The sequence below is a fragment of the Erpetoichthys calabaricus genome, chromosome 9 (genome assembly GCF_900747795.2).
Source record: "Erpetoichthys calabaricus chromosome 9, fErpCal1.3, whole genome shotgun sequence".
NCBI lineage: Eukaryota > Metazoa > Chordata > Cladistia > Polypteriformes > Polypteridae > Erpetoichthys > Erpetoichthys calabaricus.
In genome coordinates this window covers 136,684,427-136,705,540 of record NC_041402.2, presented here as the reverse complement: position 1 = coordinate 136,705,540, position 21,114 = coordinate 136,684,427, and the positions used below count along the sequence as shown (strand labels likewise).

The window sequence follows — 21,114 nt, the reverse complement described above, 5'->3', positions numbered from 1 at the left end:
GATATACTTTTTTTTTATGAGCCCTCTGTTAATCCCCAGTTTCCCCAACATTCTATGAGACAATGGAGAAAGGGACGACTATTTATTCTTAGTACTGGTAGAGGACATTATCTTCTGAACTCATGCTTTGGTGGTTCTGTCCTCACAGAAGTATGACTACGACAGCAGCACTGTCAGGAAAAAGTTTTTCAGAGAGGCCCTGCTGCAGATCATCATTCCTTATCTGCTGAAGAAGCTCTCCCCTACTTGTCGGCAGGTGAGCGGATACTGAGTGCCCTGTCTTGCTGGTTTGTACACTGTTGATCTTTTTAGGAAATTTCTGAATTGAACGTAACACCTTTGTTCAATTCAAGATAATGGAAGTGCAAATCTACAGTCCTTTGGGTTCTTTTCCATTCATGGCCCTGCACACAGTTATCACATATTGTTTTCTTCACAGGAGTTGCCCAAGTACCAGGAGTTTATCTTTGAGGACTACGCAAAATTCATTCTACTAGAAAACCTTTTTGAAGAGGTGGTTCTTCAGTCTGTGATGAAGGATATCATGCTAGGTATGTGCTTGAGCCTGCTGCTCCCAATTCTTGCCTGGATTTGATTCCCCAGAATGTTCCCCAATGTTTCAGTCTTCCTCTGAATGTTCCCTGAGGTTCTTCTCTTTTTATTTGACAGCGGTGAAAGAAGCAGCAGTCCAGAGGAAGCACAATCTATTCCGAGATAGCATTGTCCTCACCAACAGCGACCCAAATCTGCATCTGCTTGGTGAAGGCCCACCTATTGATTGGGGTGGGGAGTTTGCAATAGGTTCTACAGAACCCGATGCCCCTGCATCAGAGAAGCGGCGTCGAATGAAGCAAGTGGTTTCCATGATCCAGGAGGAGGGAGTAGTCCAACTGCCTAATGAATCCTGCATGGAGGTCCCAGCAGAAAAGGTCATCCCAGAGGAGCAGGAGGGTGAGGTGCAGAACACAGTCCCCAAAGCCACTGAACAGGAAGAACCCAAGTCCCCTGACAGCGTGCATGAAATCAGAGACTTAATTAACCCAAAAATCACAGTGGAGAACACTGTCCCAGCTGGGGATCCCTCCTCACTAACCAATGGAACTGTAAAACAGGAAGCCCAACAAGCAGCATCTGTCAAGAAGGAAGAATGCCAAGAGATTCCCTCAACTCATTCCACACCACAGCTTTCCTCTACACACCTTGACAATGGCTGTCAGTCACCAGCCAGCAAAGAGGACGAACCCAACCCAGCTCACCTAGTTACAAGTGACATCAGCAGCAGTCCAGCTAAAGATGCAACAGTAAATGCTTCTGGTGACAGGAAGGCTAGAGAGGAGGATTCGGGTAACTAGCCAGGACGGCGGGTACTGACTTTTTAAAGAGACTATATTTCCTGAAATAAAATGCAGGATGCATAAAACAAAAACCTAAAAGTGGAAATTAGGAAGGCTTCACTGTAATTTGCAATTTTATCCTTTTTTTTTTTTAAGAAGAGCACCCAAAGCTAGCTGCCAGAGACATCATTACACCATTGGCACAAGGTGCTTGCTTATATTTTGGGAGGCTTTGCTTCTCATGCTGCTTCTGCAGTTAGACAATTGTGGCACTCAGCCTTTTTCATATTCAGTTTTAATTGACACAGAAGGGGCACAACACAGAGCTCACAATCTGTCCCAAAACTGAAGCAAACACTCACCCCAAAGTGCACAAGGAGCTTTACAGTATTGATAGGATGGTCTAAATGCCTGGACAGGTCTAACAAAGCAATGTTCCTTTAGGGTAAATGATGAGGGTCCTAGTCAGGGAAGTGTTCTTATACTGCCTTATGTTTCCACAGAGTATTCTGACAGTTCCGACTTTTGACTAGTGGACAAGTTTTCTAGTGGAAAACTCTATAGTTATCATTGTGTTTTTTTCTTATCATAAACCCTGAAGGTTGACTCTCATTTTCATTTAAATATTGAATGGAAAACCAACACAGGGCACTCCTGAGTTGAATAGGCATTACATGCCTTACGAATGGCATGGTAGTTTGTGGTTTCAAACACTCCCTCATGTATTTTTCACCAATTCCTTTCCTAAAGCAATCTATTATGCACACAGTCACCTTGTGGAATTGTCACATAAATCATCCAGAAGTATCTATGACCCGTAACTATGCAGGCAGACTGGCCCCATATCCATTCTCCAAGGCCATTAGTAGTTCTAATGAATTATGTTTGGGTTTTGTGCAGCACCCAGAATGTCGCAGAGTCACCGAGTTTTAAGGCTCCGGTTCATCTAGGCATGTGCCACAACTGTACTGATAGTTTTGCTAATTAATTTATTGCTTTCACTTATTTGTGTAGAGCGGCACTCAGGGGAAGCACAGGTGTGCATCCTCTCAGCAGCAGGGGCCTAAAAAAATAAGATGGTGCCAACAGCTCACAAACATCAACACTGTTGACTTTCTAAAAGATAACAACTCATATGCAACAAGGATGGTGTGACTGGCAGACTCTGGCCACCCTGTTGGATGAAGATGTCATGTACTGCTTGATGCTGCATCGCTTGCTTGTTGCGGAGCGCTGCAGAGGGCCCTTCTGTGTGTTCATTTTTAAACCGCTCACTTTCTGTGTGTGTCTGTAAATGTGTCTGCCCTTTTATCCATCTTTGTGTTGCTGTAAATCTTCCTATCTGGCCATAAAGCGGCTAAAGTATTTTATTAATTATCTGAAGGTTGAAGACTTTTTTTTGTTTGTTAAAGATAAAATAAAAGTTCAATGTTTGTGTTGTGTCAAGGGGTAAGTGGGTGTTGATGGACTGGTACCTGTACAAATGATGCAAAGAACACCAGAGATGGCATTAAAAATTAATTTTTATTAATCACAGTAAAAAAAAAGGTTAAAATTGTGTTGCATGTGCAGGATAAAGTCTCCAGGATCTGGCCAGTTCTCATCCAACATCTCTTTGCAAATAAGCAGAGAACATGCAGTTGTATTTTTTACCCAGTATTATTACATTTTGTCTGTTAAAAATACTTCTGCAGTCAGGGCATGGACTTAATGAGCAGAAAGCATGAAGCAGTGCATAAGAAGAGAGACATATTAGGGCAGGAGACCTTCCATAAAGCTTTTGGCCAACATGATACAGGACATTTTAAGATAGTTGGATGTATACAGGAATTGGGAAGAATTACTGCCTTGTATATAGGAATCAGTGAAGAACTAATGCCTAGAATATGAAGTGTCTGGGAAGCATGCTATGGGACAGTGTGTTCAAAGCTGAAATAGATTAGAGGAAGTAACAAAAGGAAACAAGAAATGCTATTCACCAGATAATACATATCAACTGTTGACATAATCTCTTCTCTTCTCCACATGTGTGCATTAAAGAACTGTTTAAAGGTGGTGTTAACCTAAAAGCTACAGTATGTGTGCAAAGTTGCGTTAGTTCATAATAGCTATCATTCTGTGCCTTGGGGAGCCCATTCTGTCATAATGAATTGATCTTGTAGGGTGTAAAGGCAGTGCATGTGGGTAGAAGAGTCCTCTGTGTTGTCCTGCTTAAACTCGTGCAACATAAACTATCAGTCTGCTCGTTTATCTGTCCTAGCTATAGGAGCAGAATTGGTATTTCTCATCCGAAAGGCACTTATGGCACAATGAGGTATCCGTTGAAGCACAGTTCCGTGCCAGGAGGTAACGCTGTGGTCAGCTGTTTGCATTAGTTCAGAATTATAATACTGGCCAATTGTTAGTTAGGCTAAGTGAAGTATGGAAAATGAGAAGTTCAGAAATATATATTAAAATATATATTTTCTTATGAAAGCCCATTTCTAATGCTTCAGTAGAAATTGTGAATCTGTAGTTGTATGATTTTTGGGGGGGGGGGGGGAATTCAATTTCCTGCAGAAGACGTTCACGCAGCAGCTCGCACATTCTGATGCATGCTTCACCAGAAATGTCTTCACTCAACACAGTAATCATACCTGTTAATACTTAGATTTGAATAATGTTATTCTGAAAAATCATATGAAAGATTTGCATGTTAGTAGATTTTTGGAGACCATTTCTTCAGTTTATCATTATGTTTTCGATTCCCCACAAAGAGTGGGTGATTTGCATACTTATGCCCCAGTACTGCTAGTTTAAAATGAAGTCTAGTCCTCTCATTTCCAGTTATAGTTTGCTCAGGCTTTACAAGTCCATACTTGAAGACTCCTCAATTCTTGGTAAGCAGGGGGTAGCCAACAAAATAGCCAATTCCTGACCCTATAAGGATACCAAGAAAAATCCAGACATTGTAGGACATCACACACAACATCAGCATATAGCTGATGATTACTTGGAAAATGTGGATAAGACTCTGCACTGCATGGAACAGAAGCCACCTGGAAAAAATAAAATTAAAAGCTACATGTGAAATCAGTTCAACAACATAGTGTCCTTAACAACTTGGGGTCCATCATTAATATGGTTACAGACATTGTAAATGCCTAATTTAAATTCTAGCAATAGATACCACCTCATAAATTCATATTGATACATACATTTCTCATACAATAGACCTCTAAATCTTTGACCAATGTCTTTTACTGATTCAGAGTTCAATCCATTGTTGTCCAGAGTGATGGTGGGTTCTACTCTGGCAACACTGGGCACCAGACTAATAGGGACCACACACTTCACATTCGTATACATTGGCATGAATTTAAAGTTGACAATTAGCCTAACCAGGATGTGGGAGGAAAATCCATGAAGACAATTGGGGCAACATGCAACTTACACATGGATGATGATGAGGCACAATGTTTGACTCCAGTGCTCACCACTGTGCTACCTGCATATAACACAACAGTGTGTCATCTCTTCCCAATGTCTGCTTTAGACTTGGTCAGCACAGATAACCAAAGTTTATAGCAACAGATGTAATCAGATCAAAAAGTTCAGAGTTCCCCAAGTTCCACTTTAATTAAAGCTACCACCTTAGAAAAGTATCAACATACTGTAGCTTCAAAAATCAGCCTCACTGTTCACTACTGGTTCACAGCATCTGAGGGTTCTCCTGCCCACTGTAAATTGTGTCTCACTAGTTTCATGGTGATCATGGCTTCTATTTAATAGTCAAGCTAAGTGTTCAGGCTGGTGTGAACTTCTTCCAACCTTCTCTGGCAGTCTACTTTCTCCTGTATATCTTGATGATTTGGATTATAAAGATGACCACGAAAGAAACTGAACCCACAAAGGAAGGCTTTCTTGAAGCAATGATGAGGTGCACCACGAGTCTTTTCCCAAACAGTGAAATGCTGTTTTTTTCCCAATATTCGGTACTTGTGTACTAAACGGACGGCTAGTACACTTTTCTATTATCGTGATGCAAATCAGATTTTCGTTTTTAACATTAGGCACCCAAAGGGGACATTAACATTAGGGACCTATAGGCAACTATGCTCCACCTCCACAAACTTTAAGGTTAGTATTCGTGGTTGGGGTAGGTCAGTCTAATAATTTAAACGCCAAAAATTAAGAAACTGGGGCACCTCCCCCACGGAGCCCAACACTAGAATGGGTAGGAACTGCCATCCGTTTAGTACACAAGTACCCAATATTCAATACCTTACTAGTGTTGATAAATGTCATATGACCTTCAGGTGTTCCAGAAAAGGAAACAGTACAGATGAACTCTGTGCCTTATTACCTGTTCTTCCTACTACCAGGTGGAGGCGTCATAGGTTCTGAGGGTTCTGAAGCTGTGTCTTCCAGAGTTTGTCGACTTCCTGATTCAGAGACAGCAGATGACTGTGGTGAGGACTTGTCATTCAAAGTTATTTTCCAAATTTTTAACAGTTCATAGAATACTGTAAACATCAGGACGATGAATACAGAAGCCACCATTCCTAGAGAAAGAAAAAACATTTGGTAACTTACACTAAAAATGTATACCACATATCCTCACAGCACAACTTCTCGACTAACACTCTGCTTAAGGAAACTGGCATGTGCTCAGTTCCATCTATTTGGCTCTGTCTTTAGAGTCTGAAATTTATGACTGAAATCAAGTAAGGATGTCTGCAAGCCGCTTGCCAGACAATTTCACAACGGTATACTTTTTTCATAATTTGTTTTAGTGTTTACTTAGAATTTGCCTGTTGGATTCTTTCCCAGCTATAACACAGTCACATCACAGACAAATAGCAAATATATATCTTCATGGACTTTCACAGTTAAGAAATATATTACTTAAATGTGAATGAAACTGCATCACTTTATCAACTGCAAGTTAACATTAACACAATAAGCCTAATACTGCTATTAGGCAGTATTAGCCTATTTTACAGGATTGTGCCATGTTATCTACGAAGAACTAACATCTAAAATTATCTTGTTGCTCATAATCAAATTTAAATTCAAATTTACAATGTGTAGAACCAAATGACTGAAATTCTCCTACTTAAGTGTGCAAGGAAATTGCCAGCATCTTCTGGTTTATAAAGGCAGTCATTTTTCATGCCAATTTAATCTCCTACTAATATTAACAAAGCATATTTTAAAAAGATTACCCCCAGGGCTTTGTACATTCCAGAAGTCAAACAGAAGTGTAACATGTTCGGACACTGTGAAGTGCATCTGAAAAAAAGGAAAAACACATTAGCAGGTTAATATTAGGAGTCCCAGAGTTGTTAAGGTTTCATCTATCTCTGGTCACTCATCTAGAAACTCAGATGTCTATCTTCTGCCACTATCCCTTGGTGTAAAATATTTCTAAAGATATGGTCTGCTGGGTTTCATTCATTATCCAACCTCATCACCAAAAGGAATAACCACAAGTCACATACTCAGAAGAAGCACATACTGGTTGGTAATAATCACATTGGAGGTAAAGGGTCTCATTATTGCACTGCTTCTCAGGTCAGGTTAGATGTGGGAGCATGCACTGGTACAGCGCATTGTCACACCCACCACATGATGAAACAGCTAGGTATCCCAGTTGGCAACCCCCAAGACAGATATGCAGTCCAGTCCCACCCTGCAGAAATGACCCTCTATCTGCCGCAGACAGGTGTTACCTGAGCATCCCCTTGGACTGGTTCAACCACTCGGGTCCTCAACAGTGAGGATCCTGCGAGCTAGATCAACCTCAAGGAATTGCGCCACATGGCCGTAGTGCCATAACTGATGCTTCCTCACAATGCAGGTAATATGCCTCATTCGGGACTCCATTAGCAATCGCTCATTCCAACGGTACCCAAGGATTTTCCAGAGACACAGTACCAAAGGAGTCCAGTCTTCATCTCAGGTCACTGGATAGTGTCCATGTCTCGCAACCATATAGCAAAACAGGAAGCACCAAGACTCTAAAGACTTGGACTTTTGTCCTTTTGCAGAGATATCGGAAGCGCCACACACCCCTTTCCAGTGACCTGATGGCTATTCCCAAATGGTCATTACAGGCCTGGATCTTGGTTTTTCTCCAGGACACTCGCAAGCCCATACACTTAGGCCAGGTTTATACTTCATGCGGCATGACACATGTTCCAGTGGATGCTACTGCTACACAAGTGTTATATTGTTTATACTTGCGCGCATACTTTACATAAATCTGGAAGATTCTACCAGGTGGCAGTGTGAGATATCATCACTGTGAGAAAACGTTCGGCTTCACTGTGTTGTGAATTGCCTGAAACATCCATTAAATTCTGAGGACACCTTGCCACAATATCTCTGAAAAGAATATTTAATGATTACATCCATCAGTTTGGGGGTGTGCCCATTCCAGCAAGCATCAGGCGCGAGAAAGAAACAAAATCCCTGGATGGGGCATCAGCTCATTGCAAGGTGAACACAAGCACACACGTACACTAACATCATTTTAGCATCACCAAATCCCCAAAACTTCATGTCTTTGGAAGGAAACCGGAGCACACTGTGGAAACCCACAAAGAAAACATGAAATCTCCAGGCAGGTAACACAAGGGACATGATGCCCTGCGAGACAGACTGTGCCACCACAACATGTGTAATTACAACCAGTATTCATTATTTAAATGAAGTTAATGACTTATCTGTAAAATGCATACACATTTTAATGCATTTCATCATGAAAATGACATCAAGTATAAATCTAAGGATTCTAAATGTGCAGAGAGCTGGGATATCATAAATGTAATGTGTTCTGTGCTTGCCGCTGTTGTCAGCTCAGTAGGAAGCCCCAGAAGCACGTAGAGATTAACAACTGGGTCGGTTATACGATGACATTTATGACGGTCTGCTTTAAAGATAAAGTAAACTATGAGGTTAAAGGTGACATTTCAAGATTAAAGACGAAATTTCCACTTTAATTACAAAATAAACCTTTTCACCATGCCCTTAATTTTTGCTACGTACATTCTGATGCTGTTGTCAAGGTGCAAAAAAAAAAAAAAAAGACAACACAGTAGATGGTATGTGAGACATTTAAAATGTATTGTGTCATTATGTTGGGGAATATGCAACGCTTGAATATAAAAGCACCACAAATGCATTTGTATGTTAGCATTTTGCTTCACCACATCGAACCATTCATCAAACATTGAAGAGCACACCTCGATCCTGTAGGATCCACAAAGTGGCTTGCTGTCACATGTAGACAGTAAACAGAGACTCTGATGTCACATTCCGACTTTTACAACACTGCGCCCCCCGACTTTTTGCTAGTACTGCAACTTGCGCACATGTCGCGTTAATTTCTGAGGACATGCTCAGAGCACGCGTCAAATGAATACTAGGAATGTGTGACAGCAATGATGCATGCATGCACGGGTTCTAAGCATGAAGTATAAACTAGCCCTTAGACTCCTCACTCAGTCTCTCGAGCGCCCCAATCAGAGTCTCCATTGTCCCCGTGAAAGGTCACAGCATCATCAGCAAAGTCAAGATCCGTGAATCTTTCTTCACCAACAGATGCCTCACAGCCGCTGGACCCCACTACCCTGCCTAGCACCCAGTCCATGCAAGCACTGAACAGAGTAGGAGCAAGAACACAACTCTGAGGAACCCCAGAATCAACTGGGAAAAACACAGAGGTTCTGCCTCCACTCTGCACAGTACTCACAGTGCCAGTGTACAGGCCAGTCATGATTTTCAGCAGCTTTGGGGGGATTCCTCGAAGTCTCAGGATGTCCCACAGAGCAGCTCATTCAACTGAGTCAAACGCTTTATGAAAATCGACAAAGGCTGCAATGAGAACCCTCAGTGCCAGGATGCGGTCGATAGTAGACTTCTTAAGTGTAGAACCAAACTGCTCTGGTTAGTAGGAGGTGAGCAAGTGATCATGGATCCTGTTGAGGGATGACCCCAGCAAGCACTTTATCTGGCACCATGAGCAGCATTATCTCCTTGTAGCTGCCACAATCCAGGTGATCATTCTTCCCTTTCCAGATAGGGATAAGTCCCATTTTCCAGGGAGATGGAATGATGCCTCTCTCCCAAATGGAAGCAAAGAAATCTTGAAATGCCAGGAGGACAGCTTCACCACAGGCCTGGAGAAGTTCTCCCCAGATACCACAGATCCCTGCAGCCTCCCCTACCGTCAGGTAGTTCACTACCTATACAACTGCAGTGAGACTGAGTGGTTCACAGTTAAAGTGAAGATTTGCTTCTGAAATAATAAAATTCTTTGAGCTGCTCAGTCATTCTCAAACCAAAAAAATTCAACAAATGATTACTGGAGGGGGCGGCACGGTGGCACAGTGGGTAGCGCTGCTGCCTCGCAGTTGGGAGACCTGGGGACCCGGGTTCACTTCCCGGGTCCTCTCTGTGTGGAGTTTGCATGTTCTCCCCGTGTCTGTGTGGGTTTTCTCCGGGCGCTCCGGTTTCCTTCCACAGTCCAAAGACATGCAGGTTAGGTGGATTGGCGATTCTAAATTGGCCCTAGTGTGTGCTTGGTGTGTGGGTGTGTTTGTGTGTGTCCTGCAGTGGCACCCTGCCCAGGATTGGTTCCTGCCTTGTGCCCTGTGTTGGCTGGGATTGGCTCCAGCAGACCCCCGTGACCCTGTGTTCGGATTCAGCGGGTTGGAAAATGGATGGATGGATGATTACTGGAGGACTGAAGCCTATCCTGACAGCAGTTGGCATAAGGCAGGAAACAACCTCAGAGAGGGTGGCAGTCCATTGCATGCCTCACTCATACACTTGCATTTACCAATTTAGAGTCACCAATTAACGTAACCAGTACCACACTGAGACAGGAAGAATGTGCCACAACAGGGAACACAATTCAAACCCCCTGGACAGAGCACCAGTTCAGTGCAGTGCAGCCCCCACATGCAAACTCACAATTTCAGAATTACCAGTTAACATAACACATAAATATTTGTAGATATCTGAGGAAATCTCTTGTAAAAAATGAGATAATAATAATAATAATGCATTTTATGCATATTGTAACCACAAGGGGGCACCACCGGAGCCCCAAACCACAGAAACAATATTACCCAGCACAATTCCGGGTTCAAATAAAATGTTTGTATATGTTACCAACACTTTTCAAACAAGCACCAGACAAACTACTCAAAAACAGATTCCTTTCCTTCATACCACTTCCAATTGAGTGTTGCCCACTACATCCCAACTCTGACTCCTCGAAGTACGGCTGCAGGCTTCTTTTAAACTGGGCCCGTGACTGCTTCCAGCATTGGTCATCCGGAGCACTTCAGGGTCAGGTGAAAACTGGGGTAGTCCACCCACCGCAGTGCTCCCTTGCGGCACCCAAAGACCCCAATAGGGTTGTTCTTCTGGACTCCAAGTCCCATACCACCCTGAAGGTGTCTCAACTAGGTTTAGTCTGGAGGAACACTGCCATCTGCCGTGTGGGGGGAATGAACTGCTCTCAGCACTCAACCAGTCCATTTATCATCCTTCTCTGTGCTGGGATGAAGAATGTAAGGAAGGTGCGTGTGCCCTGCCCAGGGTTTGTTCCCTGCCTTGCACCCTGTGTTGGCTGGGATTGGCTCCAGCAGACCCCCGTGACCCTGTAGTTGGGATATAGCGGGTTGGATAATGGATGGATGGATATTCTCTAAAGAAATGCCTAATGTATGAGAGCAGATATTTGTGCAACATCACTGGTAGCCAAATGTGGATAGGCCGACTGCAGTGCTTAGCCCTTGTGTTATCGAACAGTACCAACTGCTGACTAGCATGTGAGCCACTAGTCACTGCACAGAGATTGCTCATCCACCACTACTGCCTACAAGGCGGCTGCTTACTTTTAGGAGTTAGCCAGAGCTTACACAGTGATCACATACTGCTGAAAGCAGGGCAAAATATTTATGAACACAGCACAGAGATCAGACAGCATGATGATTAATTTTTTACCTACATGTACAACACCCTAAAAATGCAAGAAGTTACATGCATCCTTTAAAGATTGCCAAGGCAGTCTAAATGCTGACATTTTACAGCTTTGTTAATCATGCTGGCATCAATGCTCAGTATTAACAAATGGCTGTAGTACAGAATGACCTATATGACCACCATCCATCTGGAGTTAACTTTGTGTGTCATTGCAAAATTCTACAGTAAATGCGTGACCTACTGCATTCATATATACAAATATTGATTTTGTTTTTACAGTTGATCAATCTCCTTTTTGGAATTAACACAATATGAGGAATTTCTGAGGTTATCAATCTGTCCAACACTGAAGTGTACATTTCAAAGATAAAAAATATAGTATACACACAGCATCATTCCTGACCCAGGGCTCAACACTAACTTTTAAAAGCCTACAATGCTGTAAGGAGTAATAAGATGTTAAACAAGTTTATGTCAGCTTGCTGTTATTACAGCATTTCAACCAGAAGGGGCCTCACTTAATATGTCAGAATTCCAGTTCTCTGCACACCCGTTCCTAGTGTCATGTGGTTTGTTCAAATCTAATCTGGGAGGATCGAGGTTAAAAAAAAAAAAGAAGAAGAAAATAAAAAACGAGGAATGGGGTTGTATAATTCAGTTTATTGAGCAATTGTTCCAGAAGGTTTTCATAGCTGAAACACTTCCTAATTGGTAGTCGAAGTTTAAAGTGCAAGATGGTTATTTTCAAAAGATCCTTTGGAATACATCTTTCACTGACTTAAATTGTTTTAAATATGACTTGTCATGGACAGCCGGGGTCCTTGCCCGGCCAGGATGCATCCAAACTGGAAGGACCAGGGCAGCAAGCGTGGTCAGAGCGTTGCCTCCCTCGGAACACTAGATGGCAGCCCCTCTGGGTTGCAGTGGTGCCTAGGACTCCCGCACGGCTTTATGGGAGTTGGAGTTTGGTGCAGCCCAGTTGGGATCCATGGGCGCCGCCAGGGGGTGCTACAGCTGCTCCTAAGCCTGTATGGGCAATTCTTTCATCACAACCGGAAGTGCTGCCGGAAGAAGGTCATCAAGCACCTGGAGCACTTCTGGGTAGCGTATAAATGGAGCCAGCAGACACTACTCAGGCGGGGAGCCAGAGTTGGGAGGAGGGAGACAATGCTTGACTGGAGGAGTGGAGGAGGAAAGAGAAAGAGAAGAAGAAAGTATTGTGTTGTTGTGCTTAGTGGGACTGTGTTATACTTGTGGGAACGGGGAAGACGTTGCCCACAAGTGAAGAAAGAAAATAAATCATTTATGTTTTTATCAGTGTGCCTCCTGCGTCTGTCTATATCGAGTTGAGTGGCTGCTACGCCCTCTACATCTATCACAGACTACATCCTGCAATCTATTTTATAATGTAGCTTTCATGTAATACTGTGTGCCAATAAATGGACATGAACTGCTTAGACAAGCCTATAAGTAAACTACTAGAGCTGGCTTCATAAGCCATACCTGAACACAACAAAATGAGTTTTCCTATTTTTGCCTTAAGCCCGAAGATCACAACAGTATAAGCAACAGCACAGGGATTTCTTACAGCAGGGGTCTCCAACTCCAGTCCTGGAACATTACTGTGGTTTCGGGTTTTCTTTCTAAGTCTTTCTTAATTAGTGACCTGTTTTTGATACTTGGTTTTTTTTTTTAAATTTATTTCAATGGCTGTGATATTTAAGACTCAGACCCCTTAATATTTTCATGTTTTCTTAATTATCAACCAAACAATAATGAGATACAAAATGAGCCAACACTTGACCATCATACAATTATAGAAAATAAAGAATGGTGAAAGCCTCTGTAATGTTGATCTGCTCAGGTCTATAAAACATTCTGACGGTTTCTTAGAAAAAATAAAATTCACAGTTTTGGAAATGGCTGCTGTGGCAGAACGAGAGCACCAACAAACCATGCAATTAAATAATGGGTTTAGTTAACAACAAGAATCGGCTTGTAATTAAGAAACTGGTTGGAGCAAAATTGGCTGGAGTTTGAGGTCCCAACTTAGTTGGTCATCTGTTGGCTTGCTTCACATCTCATTTCTGTTCAGGTGCCATTTAGGTAAAAAAAAAAAATATTAATCTTAAAAAAACAAGTCAATTAAAATGAAGAGAAAAGAAGTCAATTAGCAGTAAAAACTGGTCACTAATTTTGAAAAGCAGAAGAATGAAAACCTGCAGCCACTTTTGTGCTCCAGGATCAGAGCTGAAAGCCCCCACCTTGCAGGTTGCAGAAAATTATTAGTAATTTAAATATTTTTAAGAAAATACAATGTTATATATTTTAATAGATTAATTACAAATATACAGTGTATATGATCTGTATAGCAAATGTCATATGAATGAAAATATGTAACAATCCTCCGCATATTTGATTGTGAAATGAATCAAACAGCAGACACTTGTGGATGTCATCGCTGGCGGCTCACCTTTTGTTTTACGTCCTGTTTTCTAAAATATTCATTAGCATTTCTCTACTTGTTCCTTTATTGTGCTTCGAAAATATGAATCCTTAATAAAAAAAATAATTCTTTACATTTATATAGTGCTTTTCTCACTACTCAAAGCGCTCTCCATGCAGGGAGGACCTGGGAAGAGAACAACACAATCTCCTTATTGCAATGTTTCTTGTATTTGAATAAAAATAAATAATTATTACTACTAAAATATACAAGCTGTACGGTAACGCAGTGGTAGCGCTGCTGCCTCGCAGTAAGGAGACCTGGGTTCGCTTCCCAGGTCCTCCCTGCGTGGAGTTTGCATGTTCTCCCCGTGTCTGCGTGGGTTTCCTCCCACAGTCCAAAGCCATGCAGGTTAGGTGCATTGGTGATCCTAAATTGTCCCTGGTGTGTGGGTGTGTGTGTGCCCTGTGGTGGCGCCCTGTCCGGGGTTTGTTCCTGCCTTGCGCCCTGTGTTGGTTGGGATTGGCTCCAGCAGACCCCCGTGACCCTGTGTTAGGATATAGCGGGTTGGAAAATGACTGACTAACATATACTGTTTAATGAATTTTAGGAACAAGAAATAATCAAAGAAAGTGAACAAATGTGTCAAACAAATGCAGTTTTAACTCCTACGTAAGGAAAGTTGCTGAGGGTCAGTGTATTCTGCTGTGTGGTGTAGTCTCTAACATCTTATCAGATTTGTAGCGGCAAACGTCTTTGCTTTAGTTCCATCATGTTTGATTTTTTATATCATGTTTTATTATACAATAACATAAGCAATGTAAATTTGACCGCTTTAAAATAAAACAGTCTGCATTGCTTTAAAACTGGGAAAAATACTTTGTAATAAACTAAATGCCCTACCTTAATCTTACATTCACAGAAAGTTTGAGATAGGAAATCAACCAAGGAAGAGCTCTAGTGATATATAGTTGCATTTGTCACGGAGCATCAAGTCATCCAAAAATGTATGCAAGTAAGTTAATTAGAATCAATATAAATGTGTTCTGGCTTCAACCATCCATCCATCCATCCATTTTCTTCCGCTTATCCGAGGTCGGGTCGTGGGGGCAGCAGCTTGAGCAGAGATGCCCAGACTTCCCTCTCTCCGGCCATTTCTTCTAGCTCTTCCGGGAGAATCCCAAGGTGTTCACAGGCCAGCCGGGAGACATAGTCCCTCCAGCGTGTCCTGGGTCTTCCCCGGGGCCTCCTCCCGGTTGGACGTGCCCGGAACACCTCACCAGGGAGGCGTCCAGGAGGCATCCTAATCAGATGCCCGAGTCACCTCATCTGACTCCTCTCGATGCGGAGGAGCAGCGGCTCTACTCTGAGCCCCTCCCGGATGACTGAGCTTCTCACCCTATCTTTAAGGGAGAGCCCAGACACCCTGCGGAGGAAACTCATTTCAGCCGCTTGTATTCGTATTGGCTTCAACCATATATATTTAATACTAGTGTCAGGGTTTAACTTCACTTTGTGTGTTGTTTAATATTCACTTCCCTGTACAATTACGGACCTGCATTGTTACAAAATCAAAGCAGTCAGTGGGTAAACAAGATATAGTGGCTCATACTTAAGCAAAGCCATTCATGTCAAGTCAAATACAGCTTTATTGTTGTCTCAACCATATACAGTCAGATGAAATAACGTCCTCCAGGACAGCACTTGAGACAGATCACAAGAGGATGAATGGAAGGGGGAAATAAAGAATATAATATCTATACACTAGGGGGCTTTGACCCCTGCTCGCTTTGCTCGCCAACCCTTTTCCTCCCCCAAACCCGTGCTTCGCGCCTTTGTTAAGAGGGGGGTTGAACGCACCCCACTCCTCTGAAGCCACGCTTAAACGGTTATACAATGAGATACAAATTATTATTTTTTTTTAAATCCTCTTTGCTCAATCAGCTGTTGGCTTGCTTCTGCTGTTTTGCCGTGTGATCTGAGCTTCGCTCGCATACCAAAACGTGCCACTGTGAAGAGTGTGCCTGAATGTACACCAAGGTGACGCGGTTGCTCCTCTGAAACCCCTATTAAATGGTGATACATTGGAAAACAAGTAACAGTTGTTTTTTTACCTCCTCTTTGCTCGATCAGCTACTGGCTTGCTGCAAGCTTGCTGCTGCTTTCTTTCCGCGTGATCTGCATTTCGGGCGGCACTTCGAACGTTTAAAAGCCTGTACAGCACCTGTCATTTTGTCCTCAAACACTATGCAATCTCTTTTCGCTTTTCTGTCATTTCACAGAGCAATATTTTCCGTTTGTTTGTGTTAATGTGATCTTTTCACTCATTTTTTTGAGACTTTCGAATTTTCCAACTTCCATTATCTCTAACCTGCTCTGTATGTGTATCACGGGACTTGCTTACAAAGGTTGTTAGTATGATGTGACGTGCCTGTCTCACGAGATGTGAAAGTGTCTCTCTTCAAAAGTGTCTCTCTGTCTCTTTTCAAAAGATCACATCTCATCACCGGAAAAAAGTCTCTCCCCAAGATTGTTTTATATAATAGAGAGATATAGCTGCACATATATACAAATACAAATATACAAATACCTATACCTAAATATGAAAATATATCTAACAAAAAAGGACTTTGGTGAGGTAGGCACATCAGAGAAGCTGTAACAAATGCAAACTTTAGAATAAGGACTATAAGAAACAGTGCAAAATGGCAGGTAAGTAGTGTAAACATGTATTATATGTGCAATTCTTTTGTGCAATTACACTGTGCAAAATATGAACAATTGTGCAAGTACACATTGAGATGAGACAGTAAGGATTTACATTTGGGCAAGAATATTTTCATGTAAACATAACATAGTAGGCATAAACATTGTTGGTATAAGAAGCAGCCGGGGGGTTAAATAGGGCAGAGCAATTTGTGGAGAAGACAGTCCAGTGCGGAAGGGTGTAGCAGCATGGTGTTCAGGAGCCAGACTGTTTGGGGGAAGAAGCTATTGCACAGTCTAGAAGACCTGCTCCCACACAGTAATGAAAGAAAGGTTTACAGCAATCTAGGCACTTGTCCACCACACAGAATTTGGTTAACAGACAATTTTTGAGACCTAACTGACAAGGGGCGGTTCAGAAATTTACAGCAGCTATAAAATACTGATTCATTCTGATATCTATTAAAATTTATTGAATGGCACAAGAAGATTTTTAAAGCAATATGATAAAGCCTAACACAAGATTACTGAAATATACGATAAGGCAAGATAAATGCTGGGGAGAGTCTACAAAATTAACAATATACTGTCACCAACTAGGAGATAATAAACTGTACTGCAGATTTAGCATTAGCACAGCTGATACATGAGAGTCTGTGAGATTACATACTAAACACTGAAGAGAAAAGATATACTGTAATTGCCATCACTCCTGAGAAAGCCACATCGGCATACCTCTGAATAGACTTCAAGAAGTAGTGTCTGCCAGGGTGATACAGAGCAAACAATGATATCAGACAGGCTGGGGTGCTGAAATTCAAAGCTCTGACAGACATAGTTTTGAAGATGTTGTAATTCAGTGTTGATAAGGAAGCTAGAGTTTTCAGGACAATTCAGTATTATTTAAGAAGGCAGCGTGGTTAAGTCGGTTCAGGGGTTTGACCAAGTCAGTAAACTAACAGCGCCATTTTGAACTTCTTGTGTTCAGGTAATGCCTCAAACAGGAAGACCACTGCAAAGAGAATGTAGCAATTTAAATAAGTGGTAATGAAGGCAGACTAACCTTTTTCCTTATCAGAAGCAAGATAAAGAAAATTTTTGTGGATGTCTGAAAGACATTTTAGTTCCATCCAAGATCTAAAATTCAAAACTGTCTATTAAGAGTAACTCCAAACATAATACCCATTGATAACAGGCTAATATTTAATGATCCTCCGACTAAACCACCAATATACTGTAAATCAGATGATTTTCACTACAAAGGACTCGATCAGTGATTGGTAAATTGGCTGATCACAAAAAATATATATTTTTTTTAACATCTGCTTTTCTAGGCTTTAGTATACTTTAGTTGTAGTGCTTCTTTACGTGAAGGATTATGATAGATGAGCCACAGTAGGACACAGTTTTATTTTCCTGCAAATTTCCTATAAACAGAAAGTCTCAAGGCAGACTTTACCTGAGAAAGAGAATATATCAGAATATTAACCTTTACATTAAATAAAAAAAGAGTATTACATTAAAAAGGAATCAGAGGAGTAATCCTGTGCAATTACACAAATGGAAAGAAAAGCTATTTTAATTCATTCAATTTTTATTTTGTGAAAGTGATACTGCTTGTCTGAGTTTTGAAAGTGAATGAGGCTCTGTTAAGTATAGCAGCTCATATTTTCAATTAGAAAAATAAAACAAATTTGAGATGGCTACTTAGTAAAGAACTAGGGGGCTCCGCCCTCTGCTCGCTTCGCTCGCCAACCCCTGGCGTTGGGGCATGACAAAGAGTGAGATGCATGAATTAGATATAGAATAGTGTGCAGGTTTGGATGATGCATATAGAAATAAAAAAATAGAGTGTTTGGCACAGAGTAATGTTTTATTGGAATATTTCTTTGTATACAACATTAGTAGTAAAGATGGTGTCCTGTCCTTGAATGAGTCTTCCTTGGCATGGAGCATTTATAACTTTAACGTCAGATGAACGTCGAACACGTGAGAAGGCAACATGAAGTTGTCCATGTCCAAAAACGGGTTCAGAGAGGTAGATGCCAACCTTGTCCATGGTTTGTCCTTGTGATTTGTTGATGGTCATGGTAAATGCAGGTTTAATGGGGAACTGTCGGCGTTTCAATGTAAAAGGTAATTCTAGGTCAGAACTCGTAAGGTCAATTCTAGGAATGAGAACAGTATTGTTAGCATGTGATCCTGTAAGAACTGTCGCTTGAATAACATTGTGTGTCATGGTGTTGACGACTAACCGTGTGCCATTGCATAAACCCTGTTTAGTGTTAAGGTTTCTTAATAGCATGATTATTGTTCCGTTTTTAAGGGTAAGGTTGTGTTGTGGTAATCCTGCTGGGTTAATAGTGTTCAAATATTCTAAGGGGAAATTCAGATGTTCATTGTCGTCATCAGAGTCAACTTTGTCAGAGCTTAGAAAGAGCCGTGTCTCTCCAGGAAGTAATGAAATGACCTGGTTATTAATGTGATTAACATTAATATTTTTTGGACATAATATAGTGCGTTGTGTTAAAAGGGGTATTTGGTCTAATGTGATTGCTGTTCCAAATATCTCCGTAACTAAGTCGTCGCAGATAAAGGATTGGGGAATTGTAATAATATCTGGGTGAAGTCCATCTGTATTGGTGAGTGTACCATTTCCCAGTTGTAATAGCCAATTGTTATATTCTGGATCTGGACATCGCATGTTTTGTACTAACTGTATTGTTTGAAAGCGATGCCAATTGTCTGCGTATTTTAAGGTGGACTGAACAATAGCTGAGCGCATGGCATGTGGAACAATAGCCAAGCATTGTCTAAAATCTCCTCCTAATAAAAGTACTTTTCCTCCAAAGGGAATATTATTATTCATCAACGTTTGTAGAAGTTTATCAATGGTGTTGAGTAAGTGACTGGATGCCATTGTACATTCATCAATAATTAACAGTTTCGCAAGACGGATGTCTCGGGCATTGCTACTGTGACTGTTCATAGTGGATACCGATGTTTCTGTGATTGGGACCGGTATTTTGAATAAGGAGTGATATGTACGACCATTTATTAACAAATTTGCTGCCACTCCGGTTGTAGCAGATGCGATAATCAACTGTTGTTTTGCAGCAAAGAAATGTATAAGTGTTTCATAAAGGTATGTTTTTCCGCTTCCTCCAGGGCCGTCAAGAAAGAAGCATTTGGGTATAGGGCTGTTGTCCTCCGTGGCATGAATAATTTTGTGAAAATCAGCAGATTGTAAGTCATTTAAAGAGGAAAGCATAGTTTGTGCAATTTGTTCTTCTTGTTGGAGATCAATAGTTGAGGAATTTAGATCCGGTAAGGAATCCAGAACATTTGGTAAATGGAAGTTATCCAATGTATACCCAAGGAGCATAAGAGCTAAGCGAATGTCGTTTAGTGCATAGGTTTCACAGTCGATGCAGGAATCATTTGTCTCTTGAAGCTTGTGGCAAATATCTTCAATCATTCCCATTTTGTTTGTATTCCAGAGGGTGAAAGGATCTGATGGGGAGGAGAAGGCACAGATATAAGCAAATAGTTGTCGAACTTGACATGGCATTGAATAGGATATCGCATCGTGTAGAGTTTTTTGCCAAATCGTATCATCTAATAAATATCCTTTGTCATTTACCGCCTGTTGGAATGTCTGACAGAGTTTGATGGTGCAGCCATCTCGTACAGTTTTAATGTCGTGAAATGATGTAGCTCCGGTTTCATGTTGAAGAAGTAATCGAAGGTAAAACCTTTCAGGTTCTTTAATACTGACAGTGTACATTCGGCCTATGACATTATCACCATGGTGATGTCGTTTTCTCCAGAAAGTGCCATTGTCAATCCAAACATAGTGAAGAGGAATTTCCCAATATTTCCAACGGTGAGCGTTGGGATCGTTTTGATTTGAGTTTAAACCACGCGGTTAGTTTAGTATCTTTTGTGGCTGCTCTCTTTGCCGCTTGTAGCTCATCACCTGCATGAAAACAGACAGTTTGTTCGTGCTCCAAATGAACTGGCAAGCGACATATTGTGTGGCTCTGATGGTGCATAGGAAAGCAAAATATTCTCCAAATGGCCTCTGGAGCACTGACGTATCGTGAATCAACATACATTTTAGTTTCATCGTGAGCATTCGTTTCAGATATGGAGACATTAGCACAATCGTGTCCCTTGTACACGTATTTGAATAGATATTTAACGCTTTTTACTGTAGCACAGATCTCCACATTTATATGGCAGTTGTAGCGTAAACATAAATAAGGATTGTATGGTACGACCCAGCTATTGTCATTTGAATGACCTGGACGAATTTGTAATTGACTTGTCTTTCGTCTTCTATATTTAGGGTATCCATTTATATTACCAAGTGTAACGTCTTGGAAGTCTTTGGGGAAGCCTTTTGAACATTTGCCATTAAGCATACATGGACTGTTTGGATTTGTAGCGCCACATGGTGAATGAATCATATTTTTTATAACAATTTGAAAGAGGCGTGGAGAGGTGTCACGGTCTGGAATTTCAGCTTTGACTATTTTATCGATGTCAGATTCAGTGCGTATTTTGGAATCCTCATCAAGTATTATTAATATATGGGCGTGTGGTAAACCTCTCTTCTGAAACTCGATAACGTGGATAATGGCT

General features: G+C 41.4%; 2 protein-coding genes across 4 annotated transcripts in view; one reads left to right on the top strand and one right to left on the bottom strand.

Moving 5' to 3' along the window:
• niban2a (niban apoptosis regulator 2a) overlaps nt 1-2,768 on the top strand; it is a 30,932-nt gene extending 28,164 nt beyond the window's left edge. The window contains exons 12-14 of the mRNA XM_028810220.2: nt 149-256; nt 440-551; nt 670-2,768. Of these exons, the coding sequence (XP_028666053.2) occupies nt 149-256; nt 440-551; nt 670-1,352 (903 nt within the window). The 3' untranslated portion in view covers nt 1,353-2,768. The remainder of the gene's footprint in view (nt 1-148; nt 257-439; nt 552-669) is intronic.
• Nucleotides 2,769-3,849: 1,081 nt separating this feature from the next.
• Nucleotides 3,850-21,114, bottom strand: part of slc31a2 (solute carrier family 31 member 2) — a 28,727-nt gene continuing 11,462 nt past the window's right edge. For all 3 annotated transcript variants that reach the window (XM_051932368.1, XM_028810222.2, XM_051932370.1), the window contains exons 2-4: nt 6,542-6,608; nt 5,680-5,878; nt 3,850-4,372 (exon numbers count right to left, since the gene is read on the bottom strand). In XM_051932368.1, the coding sequence (XP_051788328.1) occupies nt 4,204-4,372; nt 5,680-5,878; nt 6,542-6,608 (435 nt within the window). In that variant the 3' untranslated portion in view covers nt 3,850-4,203. The remainder of the gene's footprint in view (nt 4,373-5,679; nt 5,879-6,541; nt 6,609-21,114) is intronic.